At 30.2% G+C, this 24,448-nt stretch overlaps 2 protein-coding genes across 2 annotated transcripts; both read left to right on the top strand.

The window, feature by feature from the left end:
- The first annotated feature begins 1,059 nt into the window (after positions 1-1,059).
- LOC143226750 (uncharacterized) lies at positions 1,060-14,247 on the top strand. Its single transcript, XM_076458119.1, has 5 exons — positions 1,060-2,217; positions 5,176-5,320; positions 6,784-6,948; positions 8,101-8,168; positions 13,699-14,247. Exons 1-5 carry the CDS (start codon positions 1,986-1,988, stop codon positions 13,782-13,784), a joined length of 696 nt encoding a protein of 231 aa, XP_076314234.1. The 5' UTR covers positions 1,060-1,985; the 3' UTR covers positions 13,785-14,247.
- Positions 13,658-23,985, top strand: LOC143226748 (uncharacterized). Its single transcript, XM_076458118.1, has 7 exons — positions 13,658-13,780; positions 14,254-14,324; positions 15,254-15,476; positions 15,843-15,933; positions 17,101-17,214; positions 18,178-18,365; positions 20,755-23,985. Exons 2-7 carry the CDS (start codon positions 14,307-14,309, stop codon positions 20,853-20,855), a joined length of 735 nt encoding a protein of 244 aa, XP_076314233.1. The 5' UTR covers positions 13,658-13,780; positions 14,254-14,306; the 3' UTR covers positions 20,856-23,985.
- The last annotated feature ends 463 nt before the right edge of the window (positions 23,986-24,448 follow it).

The raw sequence follows: 24,448 nt of genomic DNA, 5'->3' as shown, positions 1-24,448 counted from the left end.
TTTAAACACTTGATAACAGAGCTCCATACCTGGTACATATTTAGATAAATTTAAACACTTGATAACTGAGCTCCATACCTGGTACATATTTAGATAAATTTAAACACTTGATAACAGAACTCCCTACCTGGTATATATTTAGATAAATTTAAACACTTGATAACAGAGCTCCCTACCTGGTAGATATTTAGATAAATTTAAACACTTGATAACAGAACTCCCTACCTGGTATATATTTAGATAAATTTAAACACTTGATAACAGAGCTCCATACCTGGTATATATTTAGATAAATTTAAACACTTGATAACAGAACTCCCTACCTGGTATATATTTAGATAAATTTAAACACTTGATAACAGAACTCCATACCTGGTATATATTTAGATAAATTTAAACACTTGATAACAGAACTCCATACCTGGTACATATTTAGATAAATTTAAACACTTGATAACAGAGCTCCATACCTGGTACATATTTAGATAAATTTAAACACTTGATAACAGAGCTCCATACCTGGTACATATTTAGATAAATTTAAACACTTGATAACAGAACTCCCTACCTGGTATATATTTAGATAAATTTAAACACTTGATAACAGAGCTCCCTACCTGGTAGATATTTAGATAAATTTAAACACTTGATAACAGAACTCCCTACCTGGTATATATTTAGATAAATTTAAACACTTGATAACAGAGCTCCATACCTAGTATATATTTAGATTTTGTAATTCCATTTGCATGTTGAAAAGGTATTGGAAACCTGTAATTGTATCTCAAGCACATAGTAAAAAACAGGAGTTTATAGCAGTTAATACCATGACAGTTTAATTATTACTAGGATAATGAAATACATTAGTTTTAACAGCAGTGTTATGTTTTCTATACTTTAACATCTAACTTTAACAAATATTATTTTAGTTCATAAAAATGCAAATTGTCTTTATTTTGATCCATAATAAACAATTCTTTGTTTTCACAGTCACTGGAAATAATAAAATAAAATTTATTATTTAAAAATATGTTAGTCAGGAAGATTTATTTATTTATATTTTTAACATTTGTTTTAGTGATTTCCTTTTCCCATTGATCCAGTTACTTAGACTAATGTGGTCTAACTCAAACAAGTATTGACACATTAATGTTATTGTAAAACTAAACTTGGTATAGTCAAGTGTAAAAGGACCTACCTAACTTCACCTCACTCTACAAAAAGACATTTTCCGTTGTATTTTATTGTTACAATTCAAATGAACTGTAAAATGTTTAGGTGTCCTTTTCACAAGTTTTATAAATGAAGTGGGTTAGTAATTGTAGTAGAAGTTATTTACAATAGAGAACTAAGATAATCTTTTACCACTGCGTTTTCATCTTTATATGAATCCCCTTGAACTGAAACCTTTTTGGTTTTTATAGTCAGAAGGAATAGAAAAAAAACTTATTTAGATCAGTAGCCTTTGATTTCTAAAACCTGAGATTTAAATAGTTACATCACATTATAACCAATGTTGTGAAATAGTGATTGTCTGAAAACCAATAAAACTACAGATATATTCAAGTTAGAGGGACAAATGAATGCTATTTTGGTATTTCAAGTTTTCTCCATGGGGACTGTAAATGCCATGTTATACTAAGAAATGGACAAACACAAATGATTTCATTGAAAGCATGGTGAAATCAAGCCCAGCTTTAGATTTGGATTTTTAAAATAAAACTGAATATGTTAAACTTCTGTTCAGTTTCAACTCCGAATTTTTTTTGTACTTTTAATGTTTATTCTCTAAAATGTTTTTGAGATTCAGTTGTACAGATTTCCCTTTCAACTAGATATTACACTCATCTGGTCTTGAAAGAACATAAAAAAATGGCCTCTACTGAGTGTTATGTATTTTTCAGTTTTAAAATTTAACACGTTGTGTGTTTTTAATATTTTGTTGTCAGTTTTTTTCACCTCGGTACTGATTTCTTAACATTGCAATGTTTCACAAAAGGATTCTGTATTTTCAGAATGAAGTCAGAAAAATGGTTTATATGAAAAGACAGAGCCTTTCAAGAGCATTTAACTTTCTGAAAGTAAAAGTAAACAATAAAATGATGCTGACATATCAACGATTTAATTCTCTCATGAGAAAGGTTTCCCCTGGGATAAGCCCAACCTTAATCCAAGTCTTCTGGTTCCTACTTGATGGTGATGGAGATAATCTTGTGGGTTAGTGTTTAAGTGCAATTAATACTGAAAGTATTACTTATCTCTCTACAGAACAGATAGCTTATATGTTACACCACTACCAAAAAGATTTTGTGCACATGCCAAGCCTTTGAATGAAACACCCACCACTACAGTTTATATTTCAGCCAATAGTACAGTGACATACCCGCCATCTGCAGAACTTCCATTGAGCAGTTTGTGTGTACCAAACTTTCATCCTTTTTCTTTGTCGTTGCAGTGTTCAGTCGTGTTGTTTTTTCATTAAGAATTACAGAATTTCTACACTTACTATTTTAAGCTTTTAGTTAACATTCAAAACGTTAATATTTTTAATTTTAAGAATAAAAGATAAAAAAAAATAGAGGTTTATGTTACCCCAAACGTCCTGTATGAATTACTTTCTTAATCAGCTGTAGTATTTTGGAACTGAGTCTGTGATGCAGTTTGTTGTTTGTTTGTTTTTTTCACAAATGTTTCTCTGCAGTTAACATCATGTTTTGGTTTCAATGTTGTCAATACAAAAATGACTGAGGCCTATTTAATGAAATGCCAGAGTAAATAATATAACTGAATAATAATAGTATTACTATTTTTATTTTCCTTCAGTTCTATTTTGTGGATCCTACTGTATGTTTTGTGCATGCACATTTCTCAAACCTAAACTCCAAATGCTCCTTTGCAGAAGTTCTTTAACTTAGAGTGGTAATAACAACTGTAATTGTTGTGATGAGTAGTGCTACCATGGTACATTACCTGGTTGATTCTATTCTACATCTTTTATCTCTAACCCAGTACTCATAGTATCCTACTGTAGTAACTTCTACTGAGCTTTTCTTGTCTTTTCACACAACCTTCTTCTGTTCCTGAGGAGGAAGAATCATGCAGTATTGACCTTTACCCTTCACAGCTGTGTTAACTTAGATATGTGACATTTGGCATTTAGCTGCAGTTGTTTTTGCTGTTTTTCAAGTGAGCCTCTTAGATGCATCTCACCTCATTAGATATTTAGCCCCTCTTACTTTATCTCTTGTCCAGTTGATGCATTATTGGTAATTATTTGTGTCTTTGTTTCATGTTATCTCCCTGAAATTAAGACTCCTTTTATTGGCCTTTTATTATCTCTCTCTCTTTTTTGTATTTCTGTCTCTTCTTGGGTAATTTCTTATTTTTCTACTTTGAATCTCTTTATTCTTCAACCTGCTTATCTTCATCTTTCTTTTGTTTACTCATCTTTTCAGCTTGTTGCCCTCTTTATTCAATGTTACAAACCCAGTAGCTTTACAGGGCCAGGCCACTCTAACCTGTTCATTTTACTGTTTAGCTGATGCCCAGTTCTTTTGTCTTCTTTCCCAATGAGATCTGCTTCATAAAGATGCCTTCTTTTCTGGAGTCTTCTTCTGGAACTTCATTTGCTATTCTTCCTTTATGCTGAAGTTTTATGGGGAGCTGCTGGTCCTGTGGCCATTTCTTGGTGTTTCACTTCCAAGAGGCCTGGTAATCAGTTGTTTATGGAACCACCCCTGAGCTTTGATTCTGTTCCACTATGGGAGATAGCTCCTTTCATCTTTATCATGTCATCTCTTGTACTGTTTGGTTATTATACTTTCCAAGACAGGCTAGTATTTCCAAATGAAAAGAAAACACCAATGGATATGGTTCTCTTTCTGTCCCTGTTCATGATAACCCATTGCACATTCTCTTAGCTTGAGATCTTATGCAGATGATAGATTATTCTAATTTGGTCAAAGCATGCTTTTCTCTAGTAGTCTTCATTATATGAATTCTTTCTTCATAGTTTCCTCCAGTGGAGCAAAAAAAACTTGGGCTTTCTGAGGACGAAGCCATTGGAAAGTTCAATATGGAGAACCCCGTTAATGATCAGTGTAGTCTTACTGGTGTGAGATCGAGTGGATGCACCCCTTGATTGCAAGTATGACAAAGGGTAGTTACATGAAAGTGAAGTACAGACCACCTCAACACCATGAAGAATCTAACCATTCTCCATGGTTGTAATCAGTTGAATGTGTCTTGTGTTCTTTAAATTCTGCTCATTCTGGTAGGTGTTTCACATAAGTTTTTCTCATTTACTATACAGTTTGACTCATTGTCCTATCTACAGTACAATAATTTGTTTGCTGACCCAGTGAAATAATACAAGCCATTTGAGCGATGGTTATATTCTGCTCACCTTTCTATGCTTTAATAGCATTCAAGTGGTTCATTTCAATGATTTTTTGCACTACTACCTGAGATGGATGTGATCGCCCACCAAGTGATGCTTCCACTAGGACGTCTTCATCCAGTGGGTGACACATTCCATTTCTTTCAATATATTCTCAGAATAAAGTTACCTTTTAACTTTTTTTATCTCCATCAGTCCCTCATCAGTGTGGAACTCAAACTATCTGTTCAGTGGAAAGGTGAGTAGTGTTTATGAATTTGAAAATTTCTTTACCTGAAAACTTAACTTGGATAGATACTTTACTTTTCACAGAACCACCATTTTCCTAAAGCTCATTCCTGAGGGGGAGTAGGGTGTATGGAGTAAGTGTAACTTCCTATTGATGATGGAGTATGATCTAAAGCTGATTGTATCACAGAGTGTCATGCTACATATTATTATGGTAGGAATAGACGTTTTGTTCAAGGGCTGAGCACATACACAAAAACATTTTGCCAGTGATGCATAATTCTAGCTATTTTTTCAGTGGAGAGGTATCTATCTCTAATACATTATAAGGTAAGGAAAATATTAATTTTGTGAAACATGTGTCTGTCACCTGTGTAAAGCTTTCTATTAGACATTCAAAGGTGTATTGTATTATTATTGTGTATTATTTATTAGATGATACAAGTGTTTAATATGTGCACTTTGATTTATTTTTATATTTATCATGTTGACAACTTTATTCCTTTGTGACATGTATAATTAAAAGTTGTCGTTTGTAATTTTTACAGAAAAATCAGACTTTCTTCAGCTAGCCGACCTTCTAAATGTTTCTGTATCTGAAGTACAGGACAGAAAGTTCTTTATTGCCAAATTTTTACCAAAAGTTTACAACTCGAAACCTTCAAAATTATTGCGAAGATTGGTTGCCCAAAAGTAAGTAACCTTTCCATTGAACCTGTACAGGAATTTAAAATTAATCTTAACACACACAATAAAACAGATTGACTCATGTTTTAGTCCTAAGTTAATATAGTTTCATTCCAGTTATTCTCTGACTTGATCATTTTTTGAATCATTTAAGTTTATATGACACATCAAAGAATGAATTTTTTTACTCACATTTTTGGTCTCTTGGTACTGAAGTTTTGTTTAAATTCACCTCTGGTCTTGATGAGTAATGTTTATTTAAATTTGAGCAACCTTTAACAATAAGTTGAACCAGTAATCCGTGATGATGAGAAAACTCACTCGTAGAGAAATATATATTTAAAAATAGCCGGTTTGGGTTGAGAAAATTTTTATGTAGAGGAGCGAACAATGTTTCAACCTTTGCTCCTCTACATAAAAATTTTCTCAACCCAAACCAACCGTTTTTAAATATATATAAGCTTAACCAGTGATTGAAACTGATTACTGTGGAAAGTTCCATACATTACCTTGTAGATAAAGACATAAACATAGGCTCTTAAAGTAGAGAAATTTGTTTATTTGCAGGTGGAAATACTGTGTACTATAGTAGTTAGAGGGAAGGGATGTTATGACCACACACGGTTTTGTACAAACAAACAAGGGAGATAAATATAATCCTTGTAAGACATAAAAGAATTTCAATAGACTGTTGAATCCTCAGCATATACCAGTATGTGGTTGTGCGTTGAAATAACAAAATTATTATTGTAGATTATTGCTGTCTATATTAAGTGACATTAAAATTGATTGACATTTTCCCCATTGTAAAATCAGTAGAATGTGTTGAGATAATAAAATTATTATTGTAGATTATTGCTGTCTATATTAAGTGACATTAAAATTTATTGACATTTTCCCCATTGTAAAATCAGTAGAATGTGTTGAGATAATAAAATTATTATTGTAGATTATTGCTGTCAGTATTAAGTGACATTAAAATTGATTGACATTTTCCCCATTGTAAAATCAGTAGAATGTGTTGAGATAATAAAATTATTATTGTAGATTATTGCTGTCAGTATTAAGTGACATTAAAATTGATTGACATTTTCCCCATTGTAAAATCAGTAGAATGTGTTGAGATAATAAAATTATTATTGTAGATTATTGCTGTCAGTATTAAGTGACATTAAAATTGATTGACATTTTCCCCATTGTAAAATCAGTAGAATGTGTTGAGATAATAAAATTATTATTGTAGATTATTGCTGTCTATATTAAGTAATATTAAGACTGACCTTTCTCCTACTGTAAGATCAGTATTACAGTATTTATTTAAATATTTACTCTAGACTATTTGTAACACTAGCTCTTGTACTAAGTTTTGAATAAATGTTAAAAGTTGTGTATATTTTTAAAGCAGTATTTAAATAATTACATAATTGTTCTCTTCAAGTTATATACCAATAGTGTTATGTTTTCTGCAGGTATTTCAGATACTTCTTTGATTTGATGATTCTGATAAATGCTGTGCTTATTGCTTGTGACGTTAATGATGCTGAGTGGTTCTTTTTGGTTTTCTTCACATTGGAAATCCTCCTAAAGATATACACATTTGGAATTAAAGAGTTTTTTAAAAAATTTTGGAACTGGTGAGTGTATATTCAGTTTCATGTCAATGCATACAATGGTTTCAACATAGTTATGTTTTTGATACAATCATGGAGAAATTATGGGGAAAGCTTTGTGGGAAAACATGAAGTTCTTTCCAATTAGATTAAAGTTAAGTATTTTTTGACTGTATGCAAAGTATTCAGGTAAGTGTTAGTAAAATCTTAATGTCAATAAATTATGTTTGAGGTTTACTGAAAATATGTGGTAAAGGTAACAATTTGTTTAAATAGAACAACTTGTCACTATCCATGCTTCCAGATTTTGATTTAAAACTGGTATTGTGTTTTTGGGTAGTAAGATGATAGTTTGTATTCTATCAGAAGAATTAGCTAGTTAGGTTATGACTTGAGACTGTATCAGTAGTTTTACCTACTCAGGTTATGAGTTGTGCCTGTATCAGTACAGTTAACTAGTAAGGTTATAATTTGTGAATTTATCAGTACAACTACCTAGTAAGGTGTTGACTTGTGACTTGTATCAGTGCAACTATCTAGTAAGGTTATGACTTGTGACTGTATCAGTACAAATACATAGTAAGGTTATGACTTGTGACTGTACCAGTACAGTTAGCTAGTAAGGATATGACTTGTGACTGTATCAGTACAACTGCCTAGTCAGGTTATGACTTGTAACTGTATCAGTACTTTTACCTTGTAAGGATATGACTTGTGACTGGATCAGTACAATTATCTAATCAGGTTATGACTTGTGACTTTAACAGTACAATTAGCTAGTCAGGTTATAACTTGTGACTATATCAGTACAATTATCTAGTCAGGTTATGACTTTTGACTGTATCAGTACAACTTTCTAGTAAGGTTATGACTTGTAACTATCAGTACAATTAGCTAGTCAGGTTTTGATTTGAGACTGTATTAGTACAAATACCTAGTCAGGTTATGTTTTGTGACTGTATCAATACAATTAGCTACTGGGTTATGACTGTCTTCCTTTTTAGTAACATTATGACTTGTGTCTTTATTAGCTTCAATTGATAGTATTATTATAACTCATATTTTTGTGATATAGATGTTCTGTCCTATGCTGTGAATGTTTACTGAATGAGAAACTGTGTTTTATAACTGATATGGATTTAGCTGTGCATTTAGTTTTTTGTTTTCCATTTATAGGTTTGACTTTTTAATCATTGGCTCTGCTATGGTTGCTACTATCATTGAGACAGCCATGGGTGATTCAGGTGTGTTCCAAATAAAACATTGATATTCTAAGTGGTAAAGTGTATTAAGTTGTTTCTTAAAACTTGTTTTTGTACAGGGTGATGCAGGACCAGAGTTTACTCGGTGAAAACAATAGAATGTTATTAAAACTTGTTTTTGTACAGGGTGATGCAGGACCAGAGTTTACTCGGTGAAAACAATAGAATGTTATTAAAACTTGTTTTGTACAGGGTGATGCAGGACCAGAGTTTACTCGGTGAAAACAATAGAATGTTATTAAAACTTGTTTTTGTACAGGGTGATGCAGGACCAGAGTTTACTCGGTGAAAACAATAGAATGTTATTAAAACTTGTTTTTGTACAGGGTGATGCAGGACCAGAGTTTACTCGGTGAAAACAATAGAATGTTATTATGTATCACGTGACTTACCAGAACTTATCAACTGATAATAACGAGTAATTAAGCTGGCTGTATGTTGACAGTTGTGGCATGCTGTTCAACTGATAATAACGAGTAATTAAGCTGGCTGTATGTTGACAGTTGTGGCATGCTGTTCAACTGATAATAACGAGTAATTAAGCTGGCTGTATGTTGACAGTTGTGGCATGCTGTTCAACTGATAATAACGAGTAATTAAGCTGGCTGTATGTTGACAGTTGTGGCATGCTGTTCTAGGATGTTAAAAATACTAGACTTCATTAAACATTTTTCATTTTATGCTCAAGTGTCAAGAACTAGTTGGCCCCTCAATGGCAAATTTGTAGTCTTTTCATGCTAAATGTACCCCTTGTGGGCACAGCGCTGATTGCCCATTCAATAGCTTTGTCCTTAACCACGAGATGAAGTTTTTATTTCTTATTAATTTTTTGTTGGTTTACTTGGACTATATAACTAGTGTACTAAGCCACAGTTTGTGTATCCAATAATTGTATGCATGTCATATTTGTTATTGGAGAAACATTGATGTTAATTTGCATACAGTTTATATTATTCTAGGCACTGCTGTTTATTATAAGAAGTCCCCTGCTGGTACAGCTGTAACTCTACGGATTTACAACATTAAAATCAAAGGTTCGATTCCCCTTAGTGCACTCAGCAGATAGCCCGATGTGACTTTGCTATATGAAAACATACACAGACACATTATTATAAAAAAAATTTTCTAAATCATTCTGACCTTAAACGTTTATTATTATAATTAATTCTTATTATAATTCCACAAATAATTCTTATTGCATAAAATGGTGATTTTAACCTTGTATAAATATGTAACATGAAATTGACTATCAGTATGATTTTTTAAATATTTTATAACCATTAGAATCATGTTTTAATGTATTAAAACTTTTTAAATATGTTTTTCAAACACATAAAGTGATGAGCAAGGGACCGTATCAAGTTGTTTTATTTGTTGCTATATGAGGCCCTCTTTAATATTTGCTTTCTTAGAGTAATAAATAACAAACATAAAAATATATACAAATTTAAAAATGTGTTTAATTCAGGCCAATCTGTGGCATGTAAAAAAAGTTGAATTTATGTTTTGATATTTCAGTCATCATTACCAGGACAGAAACTGCAAGATACAAAGTGTCATATTTATATCTTTGTTACCAGGTCATGTGATCTGCATTGTAGGTTTACTATTTCTTCATAATTCTTAAAGCTATGCCTGTCATATTTTTACACAGATATGCACTGGACCTTTGTCTCTATTTATTACTCAAGATTCAAAGCATTATTGGCTCTAATACCTTTGGTTGAACCAATATTACTATTTTTCTCATAATATCTCATGTTTTTGCACATGTTCTACTATAATTGAATATTCAGGCTTCTTATTTCTTACACATACCTTATTTTCTGCCAAACAATATTTTAAATTACATTTTGTCTGTCCACTATCAACACTTTCATGTTCACATTTAATTTTACAAATTAAAGCTTTTCCACTAATTGCATATTTTTTTCATAAACTCTCATATTAAAGTTTATTATACCTTATTTATGGGTTTAACTATGGGTTTGATGTTTTAAACTTTTAAGTAAACTATTAGTTGAGCTTGCAGTGTATGGCAGAATTTAATATTCCTTTTAATCTTATCGTAACTAGATTTTAAGGTAAGACCTTGATTCATTATTACCACGTTAATAAATTTTTAACTTCTAAATATGTAAAATTCAAGTTAAATCTTTCAACTGCTGTATGTTTGTAGCAATTTATTTTTAAAGTTCTCTTGTTTCAAACAATATCTTAAAATTCTATTCACACAAGTGTAAAACTGTCATTTTTTTGCATTTCAGTATTAATGATTCATAGTGAAGTGGCATAAGAAGTAAAAAAGATTTCCAATAAAAAGTTGTTTCTAAATAACTTTATTAATTCCATTTTACCAATAAATCTGGAAAAGACAAACTGTTATTGGTATCAGTTTCGTAGGTGAATTGTGTATTAGATTATATCCTTTTCCAAATGCAAGATAACTGTTAATGCCATATCTCCACACCAGGAATGTCACATATGTACTTTATTCAAATATCAGATTTACATTTTCCATCACTTGTAGCTTTTATTTCAGATTCATCCATATATAGGTGAAAAAAAACAATGGTGAAAAGGGAGATCCCATTGCTAACCCTTTCTTTTGTCAATAGAAACCACCTGAAGAAATGGACTTTTTACACACACATTTGTTAGATTAATCACATCTATAGTTTCAACTGCTGAAGGTTTATTTTGTAACAGTATATTTTCAAAAAATTTAATTTTTTATTTTTTTTCAAAATTTGATATTCTAATATCAAAAATTGTATGAATTAACCCTAACGAAGCTACAAAGGCAAAACATTGGTTAAAATTAAAAACAACAAACTTCTTTTATAAATATCTGTAGTTTAAAGCTTGTCTTTTTATAAATATCTGGAGATTGAAGCTTTCTGAACTTTTTATCAAAACATCTTCTACTAGAGAGTAAATGATTGGTCTAAATTAGGAATTTTTTAATTGTGAAAAATCAGTGCTGTGTGTTTAACGTTATACACAAGTAGCTAGAAATCAATACTTACTTGTTCCACTCTTCCAATCAACGATTGTGATTTTGTAACTCAAAGTTGTCTGATGCAGCAGATCAAAGGATAGTTTAGTCTTCTGAGTCATGTTTCCTTCCATGAAATTCATGTTTTTCTAATGAAAAAAAATTGATAAAGTTTCCATAGAATAAATATGTGCATAAGCAAATTATATTCTGAGACCTTTTCTCAGGACATTACAGTTATTTTCCACTCAATTTTGAATCAACAAATATACATTATTTTGCACTTTCAAAAGGAAATTATAGTTTTCAGAAGCCATCCAATTATTCCAATAGCATGAGTTATTATGGTTTATTTCAAATTTTGAGCAATTTTAAGTTCAAAAGCTAATTTTCTTTCATATTTTTTGTACTTCTGTGTAAATCCTTATTTGAACCTTGCTCTCTAGTTATGTTTGAACTCTGTGCTCTAATTGATTGATTACATTATGTTACACAAATTTTGTTCCTGGATAGTATGTGTTATTTCTTAATTGCTTATGTTGTAAAAGTACAGAAAGTGATCATTATTCCCTTCAGATTTTACTTTTGTGTCCTGGATAATGAATTTTAGAAATTAACCTATTTTATGTGTAAAAATGGGCATATTTGCACATTTTCTTTTACATAAAGTCTTAATAAAACAACATACAAATCAAGATTTACATTTATTTATACTGAAGTTATATAGAAATGAACAAAAATGTTTAGAAGTGAGTAGTTTTTCAAGATTTGCGACTGTAACGTAAATCACTTTAACATATCAGCCCCCAAATATAGTCTCCCATCATGTTTTTGTTATACACTCCCATGTCACAAAAGCAAACTTTGAAGACAAAAATAGACCTTTTCCATTTACTTTAGGCATAAGCAATTGGGAAATAACACTTTCTGCCCAGGAACAAGAAAAAGTAAAAATTTTGTTACATAATGTTTTTAAAACTAGTTTTTGTTAAAAGTCATCACTCTTGTATACATTTCTTTACCAATTTTATTTAGAAGTTGGCAACTCTTACTTCAGTTCAATTGTAGATAGATTCAGAGATAATAGAACTTCAGTACAGTGGCTGTAATTGGTTGCTTCCTTTTTTAAAGTGGAAAAATAATAAACAGCTTTTGCAGAATGCAGTGTGTATTTTTGATAGTGTTAACGGATGGGTTGTTATTGATACCAACAGTATCTGCTGACAGTTTTACTGATCTCGATCAAGTTGTTAGACACTGTCTAGATCACGCAATAGAAGTTAATTTGTTTTTATACAAAAACACGTGCATACTAGTTTGAGTTGTTTTTAATGTAATTAATTTAGATAATTAGTTCTCTTTACAGAAAATGTTTTTTATATATTAGAAGAAAAACTAAAGTAATTCACATTCTGTAAAATGTTGCTTTAAAAATTTCCAGTAAAGAACAACCTTTAGTACTTTTCTCATTGAGTAGTAGTGACTTACACAAAATTTGTTATTTATGTTGGGAAAAGAAAGGTATTTCAAGTACAACATGCAATTTAATTGTTTATGTTTCAGTATAGTGCCAGTATACATCTTAAGCTGTACTGTTTCAAATGATGCTGCTGCTGTTATACTTTTATTAGACCTGGCACCACAAAATCCCTGGTCCTGATGTGACCATGCCTTTTTTTATTATTATTATTGAAGTTTATAAGCAAAGAAAACAAAGTTTTACAGTTCATTGTTGGGTTCAGAGTACCTAAATTAATTTTTAATATCATTATGTGTTTTGAAAATTTTGAAGATTTTTTTGTCAGAGTTTCTAAAATGTATCAATAAAATATAATTCAGTCATCATTCTCAAGCAACAAAGTAAGTTTTTCTTGTTGAATTTGTTCTATAACTGACTCCTCAACTTCATGTACTGTTTCAGCTAGCAGCTGTACCAGTGACATTTCAGTCATAGAGGTATTCAACATGGTAAATACCATGTCCCTTCTTTCATTTTTTGTATCTATCACACACTCTGTTCCCTGTTAGTACAGCAGTAAGTCTATGGATTTACAATACTAAAATCAGGGGTTCAATTCCTCTCAGTAGGCTCAGCAGATAGCCTGATGTGGCTTTGATATAAGAAAACACACACATCACATACTCTGACAGTTACTATTGTTTCCACACTTCTTTACATCTGATTGAAAATCTGATAGTTGTACTGAAATCAGTTCAACTAATATAGCTAAACATTTTACTAATAATTAATATCATGCTCTCGTGATTGTGTGTTTAGTAGTGTTTTTTTGCCAAAGTTTAGTGAAATATCTTATTTTTTCTTGGCCACAGGCCTTAAAATGTGGAACAAATAGGTTTGGCTTTATTATTGGTTCTTAAATTATATTTTATTTACAGAAAAGTGATTTGTAAGTGAGTAAGATTATCTGACAAAATATTAGACTATTATGTTTCGCCTTTTAATATTTTTAAACACCTCATTTCATTTAAAGACCTTTTAGTACACTTTTTCAGCTGATGAAAAGAATCGAACTTTGGACATTCTTATGGTATTGAGAGTTTTGAGGTTGGTGAAAATCATTGGTAGCATAGAAAGGTAAGCTGGCTGTTGTATTTCGAAATCTAAATGGATTAAGAACTTTTTCTGGCCAATATAATATAATATATATACATTTATCCTGTCACTTGAACATGAAAAATAATGCATTTACTATTATAATGCTGTAAACAGTTTTTATAAAAGGTTGTTTTTCCTTTTATTCCAACAATTATTATGTGCATTTAAATTACTGGATGGATCAAATGATGAGAGGTTTTATTCTTTAACTTATAACTTTTTCCTACAAAATGATAAAAACCTATAATCCAAGAGCTTTCAAATGGCTTATAGAGTTTTTATCACTTTGTATAGTATCAAGAATTATTGAACCTATGTGTGTTTCTGACATCACGAGTTTTTTTTTTGTATTGCTTATCATTTATTTTACTTCAGTTGACATTTTGTTAATTGATTTTGGTTTGTTTTTCTTATGTTTGCATGTGAAATGTGAATGTTTTTCCTGATGTCAGGTTTCAAGTTATCGTGATGACTATAATGAACTTGGGACCTTCCATTTTAACGTATGGAGGTGTTCTTTTTTGTAAGTGTTTAGTCACAGATTTTTCTCTGTCAATAACTAATTCTTGTATTAGTAACTATGATTTCCTGATTGTGTTTATCTAGATATAATTCATTTCAGTTTATTTGTTTTTGCATGAAAGTTTTGTATTTCTTAGTACTTATAAGTACATGATCTTGTACTACATATAATCCAACACTTAAGTATATAAGTAAGTTTTGTATATGTAAGGAATATTTAACTTTCTCTAAGTTGAAGGTACTTATGATGAAAAATCAAATATATCTGTGTTTTTTTTATTAATTTTGTTTTCCCTCTGACTTTACATTTTAGACAATTTGGGGAACAGTGATTATTTTGGGATTTATATAACTTAAATAATTCTTTCGCTTTTCTTAAAATTGTTTTTAGAGAATACATTTAAGAGAAACAAGTTCACATAACTAAGGATATGTTCTTTAATGTTAGTGTTTATTTCAAAGTTAATATGTTGAATGTATTTAAGTAAATACATTTAAGTAAGTGAAACTAATAACAATTCTTACTGTTTAAAATTCGTATCTGAGAGATAACTTATAAGATTGGCCTAAAGGTTAGGGTGCTTGGCTTACAGTCTGCAAGTACTGAGATCAAAATTGGTCACCAGATCTACTTTTTCAAACACTTGGTGTTATAAGTTGTGATCAATCCCATTATGAATTGTTAAAAAGCAGTACAAGATTTGATAGTGTTAGCAAGCTGCTTTTCGTGTAGTCTATTGCTTTAAAATTAGAGACAGTAGAGCCTTTGTGTTGCTTTGTATGCAACCAACAAACAAACAACCATATTTGCTTGATACAAATGTGAAAGGAGTTAACAGAAGAAATGTTGTTTGAATGTTAGTTTTTATTGGAAAAGATGTTCTTAAACTGGTGTTTTAATCATTTTTTATCTGTTCCCAATACTGTTAGGTTGTTTTTTATATGTTTGCTGTCATTGGTATGGAAATTTTCAAGGAGAAGATTCAGTATTTTGGATATGATTCCACCTTAGATCCATCTCTACTCTATTGTGGAAATCCAAAACTTAACAATACCAGTTTCTATACCAGTCATTATTGCAGTAACAACTTTAACAACATAATGAACTCCATGGTAGTCCTGTTTGAACTAATGGTTGTTAATCAGTGGCACGATATCCTTTTCTTGTTAAATGTATCGTTAACTTAGTAGATTCTTTTAAACCTTTAATTCACACTGTTTAAAGCATCACGTACAAGAAAAGTGAAATTGTTTAAATAATAAATCTAGAGCATAATGTATACCTCCTATTGTTTTAAATTGTTAAAAAAATTTGTGCTTCACCTGCCTCCTTTTATTTTGGCCAAAATGTGCATTTATCATAAAATTTCTTGATGTATTATCTGTTATTTTTTTCTAACCATAATTAATACATATGAATGTGTGTCTATACAGTTTTTGGTTATGATAAATTTTATTTTGAATTCTACAATTTACAATGATGTAAAATCACTTTTTTAGTTTTCTTGACTTCAGAAACTTCTGACTAGTGGGTTTGTGTTAGTGACTGGCAAGTTTGCACGACTTTACTTTTTCTTGTTTCATCTAACATGTGTCATTATAGTCCTAAAGTAAGTAGATGTGGTAAGATTTTTTAGTTAATTTTGTTAAATAAAAAATGTTTTAATATATCTCGTAGAGTGAAAGCTGTAATGTTTATTTGTCATAATTCTTTGAAGCTTATGGCAACTTTAATTGTGCTAGGAGTTTTTAAATAACTGCACTTTATCAAAAAAAGAAAGAAATAATTTTTTATGTAAATCTTTGTAAAGTTTGTCTCTAACCAACAACTGATTTTTAAGTTGTGTAATGAATATCATCCATTTAAAACAAATGTAAAGATTTTCTTAGATACAGTTCTCTTCAAAGTTCAATAAATATTAAATTGGGAATTTTAAAATAAGAACTCAATTTTTTACTCAATAAAATCATTGTTTCATAGTATGTTAATAAGTTGTTAATTTTGTAAGTTTGCTTGGTATCTTACGTTCATTCTTCCACATTCTGTGATAAAAAAATTAAATGCAGTCTTAAATCAGAAATCTTAAATTGTGACAATGCAATTGTTTTGCAATTACTTTAATAAGTAGAAGTGACTGAATTATCATTGTACTGTTAAATGTACCTGGCAATGCCAGGATTAACACGATACCATGAATTGGGCTTGGGCCTTCCATAGCCACTATTTTGAGCTGTAGAACGTGAACTGTTTATCATATGTAATGGACCCAGTGTTAAGATAGCATTAAATATCACCTTTGATTATATTGGCTTCACATATTTTGCTGTGACTACAACACTCAAACTATTTATTTGATGATTTATCCATTTAAATATGACCTCTAGAAGGCCCACCTGAGCTCCATTACCAAATTTTATTGAAGTTGATTCTACCAATTCTTCACTAAAAGATAACACCACATAGATAACCACTTGCTACCAAAACATATTTTTTTCTTAACCATTAACTACCAAAACGTTCCTGAACTAAACAGGTTTACATATTTTGTTTTAACAAAGATTTTTTCGAATTCTTGATATGCAAAATCAAAATATATATATTTGATGATTAAATTATTTGTGAAATAATTTATTATAAATTTACGTGTAGTCAATTAAACTAAAGAGTACTGGAAAGTTTACAAATGTAACCTGTATATGTTTCTCTTAACACCTTCCGTAAATCTTTAATTAGCTTTACAAATTATCAGATATATTTCCTTTTCCTTTTTTCCTAGCATTTTTACGGCATTTGTACTAGAAGCTTTTATTCTTGAATACTCATTTTCCAAAAGCAGACTGGAAAGTGCCTTAGAAAAAAAGATCAAAGAAATGGGTCTCCAGCTAGGAAGGTAAAACACCTTCATTGTGCAGGTGTCTGTTTTGCTAACATAAATTCCAAGTTCCTTTAATTATCTTTTATGTCTGATCTGAATATTTTTATTTGTAAAAGTAGTAATTGTCAGTAATAAGAAACAATTGAATGTTTGCCAGTTTTTCTTTTGTGGGAATGGTTTATTTGTTAAATGTGCATAGAAGTTATATTTTAATGGTTTTACACTTTAATTTGTATAAACTTTAATTTTGTTTTTCAGCTTAAAACATATTTTAGGTGACTGTAACTGGTTCTTTATACTTATGACTGAATGCAAACGTTAAGAAGCTAAAAGTAGTAATTCCAAATGAGATTTTAATTTTGAACTTTAAATCCAATTACTAATGATTTTGTATATTTGTTTTAAAAACAAAGAACACATATACTAATAAAGATGAACTTTGAAATGCTTGTATTATTAACAAATATGAAGGTAGCTATAAAACTGGAAATTAATGAACTCTGTAGACCCTTTTATTTTTTCAAGAAAAGTGAAGTTTTTAACAAAGGGCTGAATTCAGCCCATTGTTTAGTGCATATAATATGGAATTGAGATTCCATGTATTGCACCTTGTTACTGAAAAATAAAACAAAAGCAAACATTCTTTACATTTTGGAGCTATGGGTGTGTTCAAATTTCACTATATGATCTGAATATAATTGGCAGTGGATAGTGTTGATTTAGTCTGTCACTTCAAAATTAACTGTTTTGTAGTTTTATCTAAAATTCAACAGAAAAAAATTTTTTGGGGGAACTATTTTTTTTTAAATAAAGATATGTGAATTAAAAATAGAGCTTCCTTTTTATAAAAATGTAAACATTTTACATCAAAAGTAAATTGCATAGAATTAGAATATCATCTCTCACTTTAAGTAAAACCAGCAGTTTGATTGAAAACACGTTCTGTTTGTTAAGTTAATGAACCTTTGTTATTTTTAGAAGACAGTCTAGAGTTTCAGCGAAAACTGACAAACAGGATTTGGTTGAAGAAAACGAAACAGAACTGGAAGTGGATAGTGACCATAATCCTCACTTCTTGGAAGTTGATACCAGTGACTCTGTACCAAAAAGAGCTTCTGCTAAGCTTGGCTTCTTGGAGGACAATGTCAGGTTTCATTTGTCCAAAAGTAAGTTAAGTGCCTGCCTTAAAATCACTTAACCCTCTGCCCAGATGCCCTTTACTGTGCTTGTTATGAGGTTTTTATTAACTTACATTCAAAATTGTATTAACCTGCTTTTTGTTTATATTGCACAAATTAGTATAGCATAAACTCTTAGTTAATAATCCATATATTAATTTTAAAAATACTATTTTTAACAAATCTTTAATTTTCCTACCATGTCACATTGTCTCTGGGTACGCCCTCTTCTCTATTTTATCCACCACCCATTTAATAAGTTTGAATTTTAAGGTAAACAAGCCATTATAAAACTGTTATTGCTCAAACAAACCATAATTTTTATAATCTTCAATTTTGTTTAGTTATGGAGCTATCAAATAGATAATCAGGCCCCCATTGGATGGGTTTTGTGCATGTCCCTCCTGTTCTCTAAATTTGTAGAAGGTTCTTGATCATGCTGTAGCGTAATTCATGTTTAATCACATGAAATTAGGTGGGAGTTGGTTCAAGGATAGTGGCATGCAAATCTCTCTTGACAGACATGCAAAGAAGATAGTTAAATCTGTTACACTGAAAAATATCTTGAAAGTACATTTCTGGTGAGGAAAATGTTGACAATCACATGGTACACCTAGTTTATCTAAAGTAATAAGTTTCTGATTTTCACACTTGAGTTGCTTTTGTTATGAAAAATTTAACAATAAATGAAAGATATACTAGAAAAAAAGAAATATTGGGCAGGAATAAAAATTGAAGTCCATTTCAAATCTTGGACTTGCATAAAAACTGAAGTCCATTTTAATAATTTGTAGTCAAGAATGTATATTTTTAGCATCATGTTGACTCTGTACAAAACCATTATTGCCCCTTTCAGATGTGTATTTTAGAATGAAAAAAATGAATTGGACACTAGAATATAATTTTCCAAATTATTACAATTTAAATGGCTTTCTAACTGAGCCATAAATAGATAAACAAATTCCATTAGCTGCTTAGAGCAGAAAAGAATGACACCAAACAGCGAAGTTGAGACCAAATGTCTATTTGTTGGCAACAAATGAAATGACTGTATAGCAGATCTTGTAAAGAAAAAAGTTGCTGTTTCTGTCTATTATAAATAATCCAGTACCAAAGTTAGAGAATTATTAACATATTTTAAAAGACAGAATGAAATAGAAGCACATCCTGAGGGCTTTACATTTTCCTGTTTCAAGCTTGTGAGTATAGGCCCAGCATGGCCAGGTTGGTTGAGGCACTGACTTCGAATGTGAGGGTCACAGGTTTGAATCCCTGTCGCACCAAATGTGCTCGCCCTTTCAGCTGTGGGGATGTTATAATGTGATGGTCACTATTCACTGGTAAAAGACTTGCCCAAGAGTTGGCGGTGGGTGGTGATCACTAGCTGCCTTCCCTCTGGTCTTAAGCTGCTAAATTAAGGACTGCTAGTGCAGATAGCCCTTGTGTAGGTCTGTGCGAAATTAAAAACAAGACAAAACTTGTGAGTATCTTTAGTATTTGCTTCTAATTATTTGTACATCCAGAGAATCATATAAGGTAAAAAAACAAAATCTAAAAACTTTTTGATAAGGAGAAATGAAGATTATAAATTGATTTCAATATTTACTTTTAAAATGAAATTAAAACATAGAAAAAATATGAGCAACGTTTTGAAGCTACTGTTTTAATTTCTTTACGTAACAATAAATGCTCATGGAAGACTAAAATATTTAAGGCTTTTGATAGAGTTTCAATGTTTTCAAAGTGCTGTTTTAAGCGCAGTGACTTTCTCTTTCAATTAGAGTTATAATGCCATATTTATTCTAAAACTTTTGCTTATTCTCAGATTTCCAAACTAAATTTTAAACCCCAAACTATCATCACACAGGATATATACAAATTACTTCAACTAACTTTTCAGTAAGTATTGACTTGAAGAGACCCAGCATGGCCAGGTGGTTAAGATGCTTGACTCGTAGTCTGAGGGTCATGGATTTAAATCCCTGTCACATCAAACGTGCTTACCCTTTCTGTGTTATAATGTGATGGTTAATCCCACTAGTCATTGGTAAAAATAGTAGTCCAAATGTTGGTGGTGGGTGGTAACGACTAGCTGCCTTTACCTTTCACCTTATACTGCTAAATTAGGGACGGCTAGTGCAGATAGTCCTTGTGTAGCTTAGCATGAAGTTCAGAAATAAACAAAATGACTTGGGAGAAGTTAAATGTAGTTTATTTTTAGGATTCATTGCACTTTCTTTCAATGATAAAAGTATTTTAGTGCTATTTAGCCCTTATGTAATCACAGATCTTTACATGAAATTAGATGTTTGTAATTTTTGTACTGAAATTAATTTCCTTGTTGTTATAAAGTTGCATTATTATTTGTTTTCAACAGATAAAAATGTGGAAAACTTACTTCAGAGGATGTTTGAAAATGAGCTAGATGTGGAAGACATTGGTCCTGCAGATATTAATGACCTTGATGGCGAAGAATAAACTTGAATTGCTAACTGATATTTGATTTTTAAAAAATTATAAGTTTTTAAGCATTATCTGCATGATATGATGGTGTTTATTAACTTACACTAGCTTTAAGAAAGAAACTTAGTTTTTTTATTCTTATCAAATGTTAGAAATACTCAAATATAAATTTATTATCTTGTATATTTCTATGTTTAATAATTTCCTTTATGACTATACATATATTAATCTTTACAAAGCTTTGGTATAATTCTGTAGTATATTGCACAGACTTGAGTATTCCAGTTATTTTTTACTAACTTATTAACAGTAAGAACTTTATGAGAGTCATTAAGTTTCTCTGCTATATTAGCTTCATGAAATGGATTATTAGCATTAGTGTGTGCCTTTCCTAATTGGTTAAAGTTCCATTTAATTAATGTAAGTCTTAAGTGCAAAAGATTGGTGATTTTAAGTCAATTCACAATAGGATACTTTTGTTTGATTGTGGAAAAATAATTTGTGGAGCTTACAATTAATTCTCAGTAGAAAGTGGTAAAAGGAATGACAAAAACACTTATTTTAATGTACCACTTATGATAACAGGTATTTTTTTCTTACTTTGTTGAAAACAGTTGTGACATGATCCTCATAACATTTTTATTATGGTATTTTTTCACATTGCTAACAAGTGATACATTCAAGGTTTACTGTAAAGTAATTATGTGTGTATATATATTTACTCTCCCAGTTCCATAAGTTATTTCTAAAAATTAGATTTCTAGATTGTTAAACCTTAACATGTATTTGGTGCTCTCTGTGGTTTAGTTCTAGATTTTACAGTACTGAAGTCGTAGCAGAAATCCTATTATACAAGTGATGTCAGTTTAACCAACTCATGTTCAAAAACCTAATATATTTTTCTGAATTTCAAATCCTGAAACTTAGTTTTGGAGTATTTTAGCAACTACATCCCTCTATTTGTTACCTAGCATCAGAGATCATGCTCTATAGTGAACAAAATTATTGTCTGAAAAACTGTTAGTGTTTTTACTATGGCTGGTAGCTAATTATATAAATATACATATACGAGATTTATTGTTTAGAAATCATTCTAATAACTCAGGTAATTTTATGTGTAAACTTTGCCAGATTTATGGCTAATAAGTGCTTAACACTTCTGCTCCCAACAACATAATATACATGTCATTAAGTGACTAATGTAGTGTCTCAACAAAAGATATAGTTATTCATAGCTATTAGCATTATATTTTCAATGAAGTTATTTTCTACTTATTTTTTTAAAATAGGTTAGTCATGTTGTTGTCTATGTTAAAACTTACAAATTCAAATGATCACTTTTATATTAACTTCATTTCATTGAATTTCTGAGAACACTGTGAACATTTTAATGTGTGATAATAATCTAGTTTGTTCTGTGGAAGAAACCTGTAGATTCGAAAATCAGTTTATGCTTAAAATGTTATATATCAAATATGACCTCTATCTTAACATTCCATAACTGTGCTTTACCTAAAATTATTTAAATTTCAGTTTTTATTTTTAATGTATTTTGATGATAAACATTCCATGTTTAGAATGATGATATAAAGAATGCATTCATCTATTATCAGGTGAACATTACATGAGTTAGTGGACTAATATTCACATGTGTGATGATTGTTAATAATTTAACCATGTTGTTATAATGTTTGAATATACTCAAATTAATTTTTGTTTTTTATAATTTTCATTTATATATAGAAGTTAAAGAATGTTCCATTATCAAAAGAACTGTCTTTGATTCTAAAGGTCTCAAGCCATTTCTAATTCAGAGATTGTTTTGTCCAGGAATTTTTATCAAGTGGTTTATTAATTCATTATGTTTCTGGACATAAACAACTAAAGTAACATTGATGCTGTAATGGCTTCTCAAGTTAATTCAAGTGACTATCAACTGTTCTACTGAGAACTCTTCCAATTATTAGCTTTTAGCATAAAATTCTTCAAAAGAAAAAGTTAATGTTATGTCGTTATCTAACCCTAGAAGATTCATGAAACTTCCAAATACCATTTTTTATTCTGGTTTCTTATTGTGGCTCACCTTCAAGATTTGGGAAGATTAAATAATTATCAATTGGTGTCTTCTTGATCGATTGTAACGGGAATGAATTGTCCAAAATCTTTCTTTTTTCTCACCACTTTTGGTCACCTTCGTTCCTTTTAATGTTTTTCTAACAGCCTAAATAATATGTAGATTACTGTAGTTATTCAATGATCTGATAATAGTTTTTTTAAAACATTAAGACTTGTATTTAATTAAGATTTAAACTGATTTTGACACTGCCCAAGTTATGTCAAAAAGATTTTTTATTAGAATTTTCCTTGTAGTCAAATTGCTGTATATTAGTAGATATTATATGGTCCTCACTGTTTAAGGTTAAAATGAGGAGAAATTAAAACGAAAATCTATATTTTTGTAATATTCATTGCAGTGTATATAAATGTTTGGGGACTTAGCAGTTATTATATGAAATGAGTAATAGTACAATCCTTTCAGGAAAAGAACTACAAATTTATTTTATGTGGATAATAACAATGTATTTTTGAGTACTTAAGCTTTATAAACACTGTTTATTCCTAAACGTGCTCAAATAATACATTCCGTTGTTTATGGTTTTTTTTATTTTTATTACTTTGTTTCAAAGGATACTGGTTGTTTATTTGTTAGCATATTTTATCATGACAATCTCAATTGACGGTATTAAGTGGATGTACTTACTGACTTCTTATGTTTTGATATCCTTGTGGTAAGAATACTAATATATTAACAATTAATATACCATTTTCTGACATAGGATAGACATTCCTTTGCATTCTGTGTTTGAAAATTCGTAATTCCGAGCTAAACTTAAGTCTGTTCAGTGATCTCATTTCTTTAAGTTATTCTTAGGCACTACAGTTTAGTAATTGGTTGGTGTGACTTTAAAATACCACAGTATACATATAATTTCTTGAATTATTGTTTTTGAAATAAATTAGGAAATATAACATTATATTGTCTGTTTTGTATTATTATATATATTTTTGTGTGTATCACAGTATGTCTTTATTAATTGTATATTGTAAGTGTTAAAAATGAAATAAAATCATTGGGAAAGCCTTATAGTAGTTGAGGAACTTTGTAAGAAATTTCACAAAATTCTTTTGCAGCTTTTTCAAGTTACTAAATTCTTTTAGTTAGAGATATAGTGAATCTATGCTTATTAGTCAACATTATGAGGCTGACTGAAATGTTTCACTGTATTTAGGGTTTATTATGTAAAAGTATGTGTCTTTTCTTTTCAACTTTTTTTACTGTAGTTCATATACAGAAGCAATACCTTGCACCATTAGGTTTAGTCCATAACCAGCTTTACACACTGGGTGTAGGTATTTGTTTGCTTTGATTTTCACGCAAAGCTACACGAAGGTTATATGGGCTCGCCGCCCATTATATATAATTAATATATATAATATATATTTAATATAATTATATTAATATATATAATATATTAATTATACAGTGTAAGACTAGAGAGAAGGCAGCTAGTCATCACCATCCACCGCCAATTCTTGGGCTACTCTTT

Source organism: Tachypleus tridentatus, chromosome 9 (assembly GCF_004210375.1).
Source record: "Tachypleus tridentatus isolate NWPU-2018 chromosome 9, ASM421037v1, whole genome shotgun sequence".
In the NCBI taxonomy this organism is placed as follows: Eukaryota; Metazoa; Arthropoda; class Merostomata; order Xiphosura; family Limulidae; genus Tachypleus; species Tachypleus tridentatus.
This window is presented reverse-complemented; position numbering and strand designations above follow the sequence as displayed.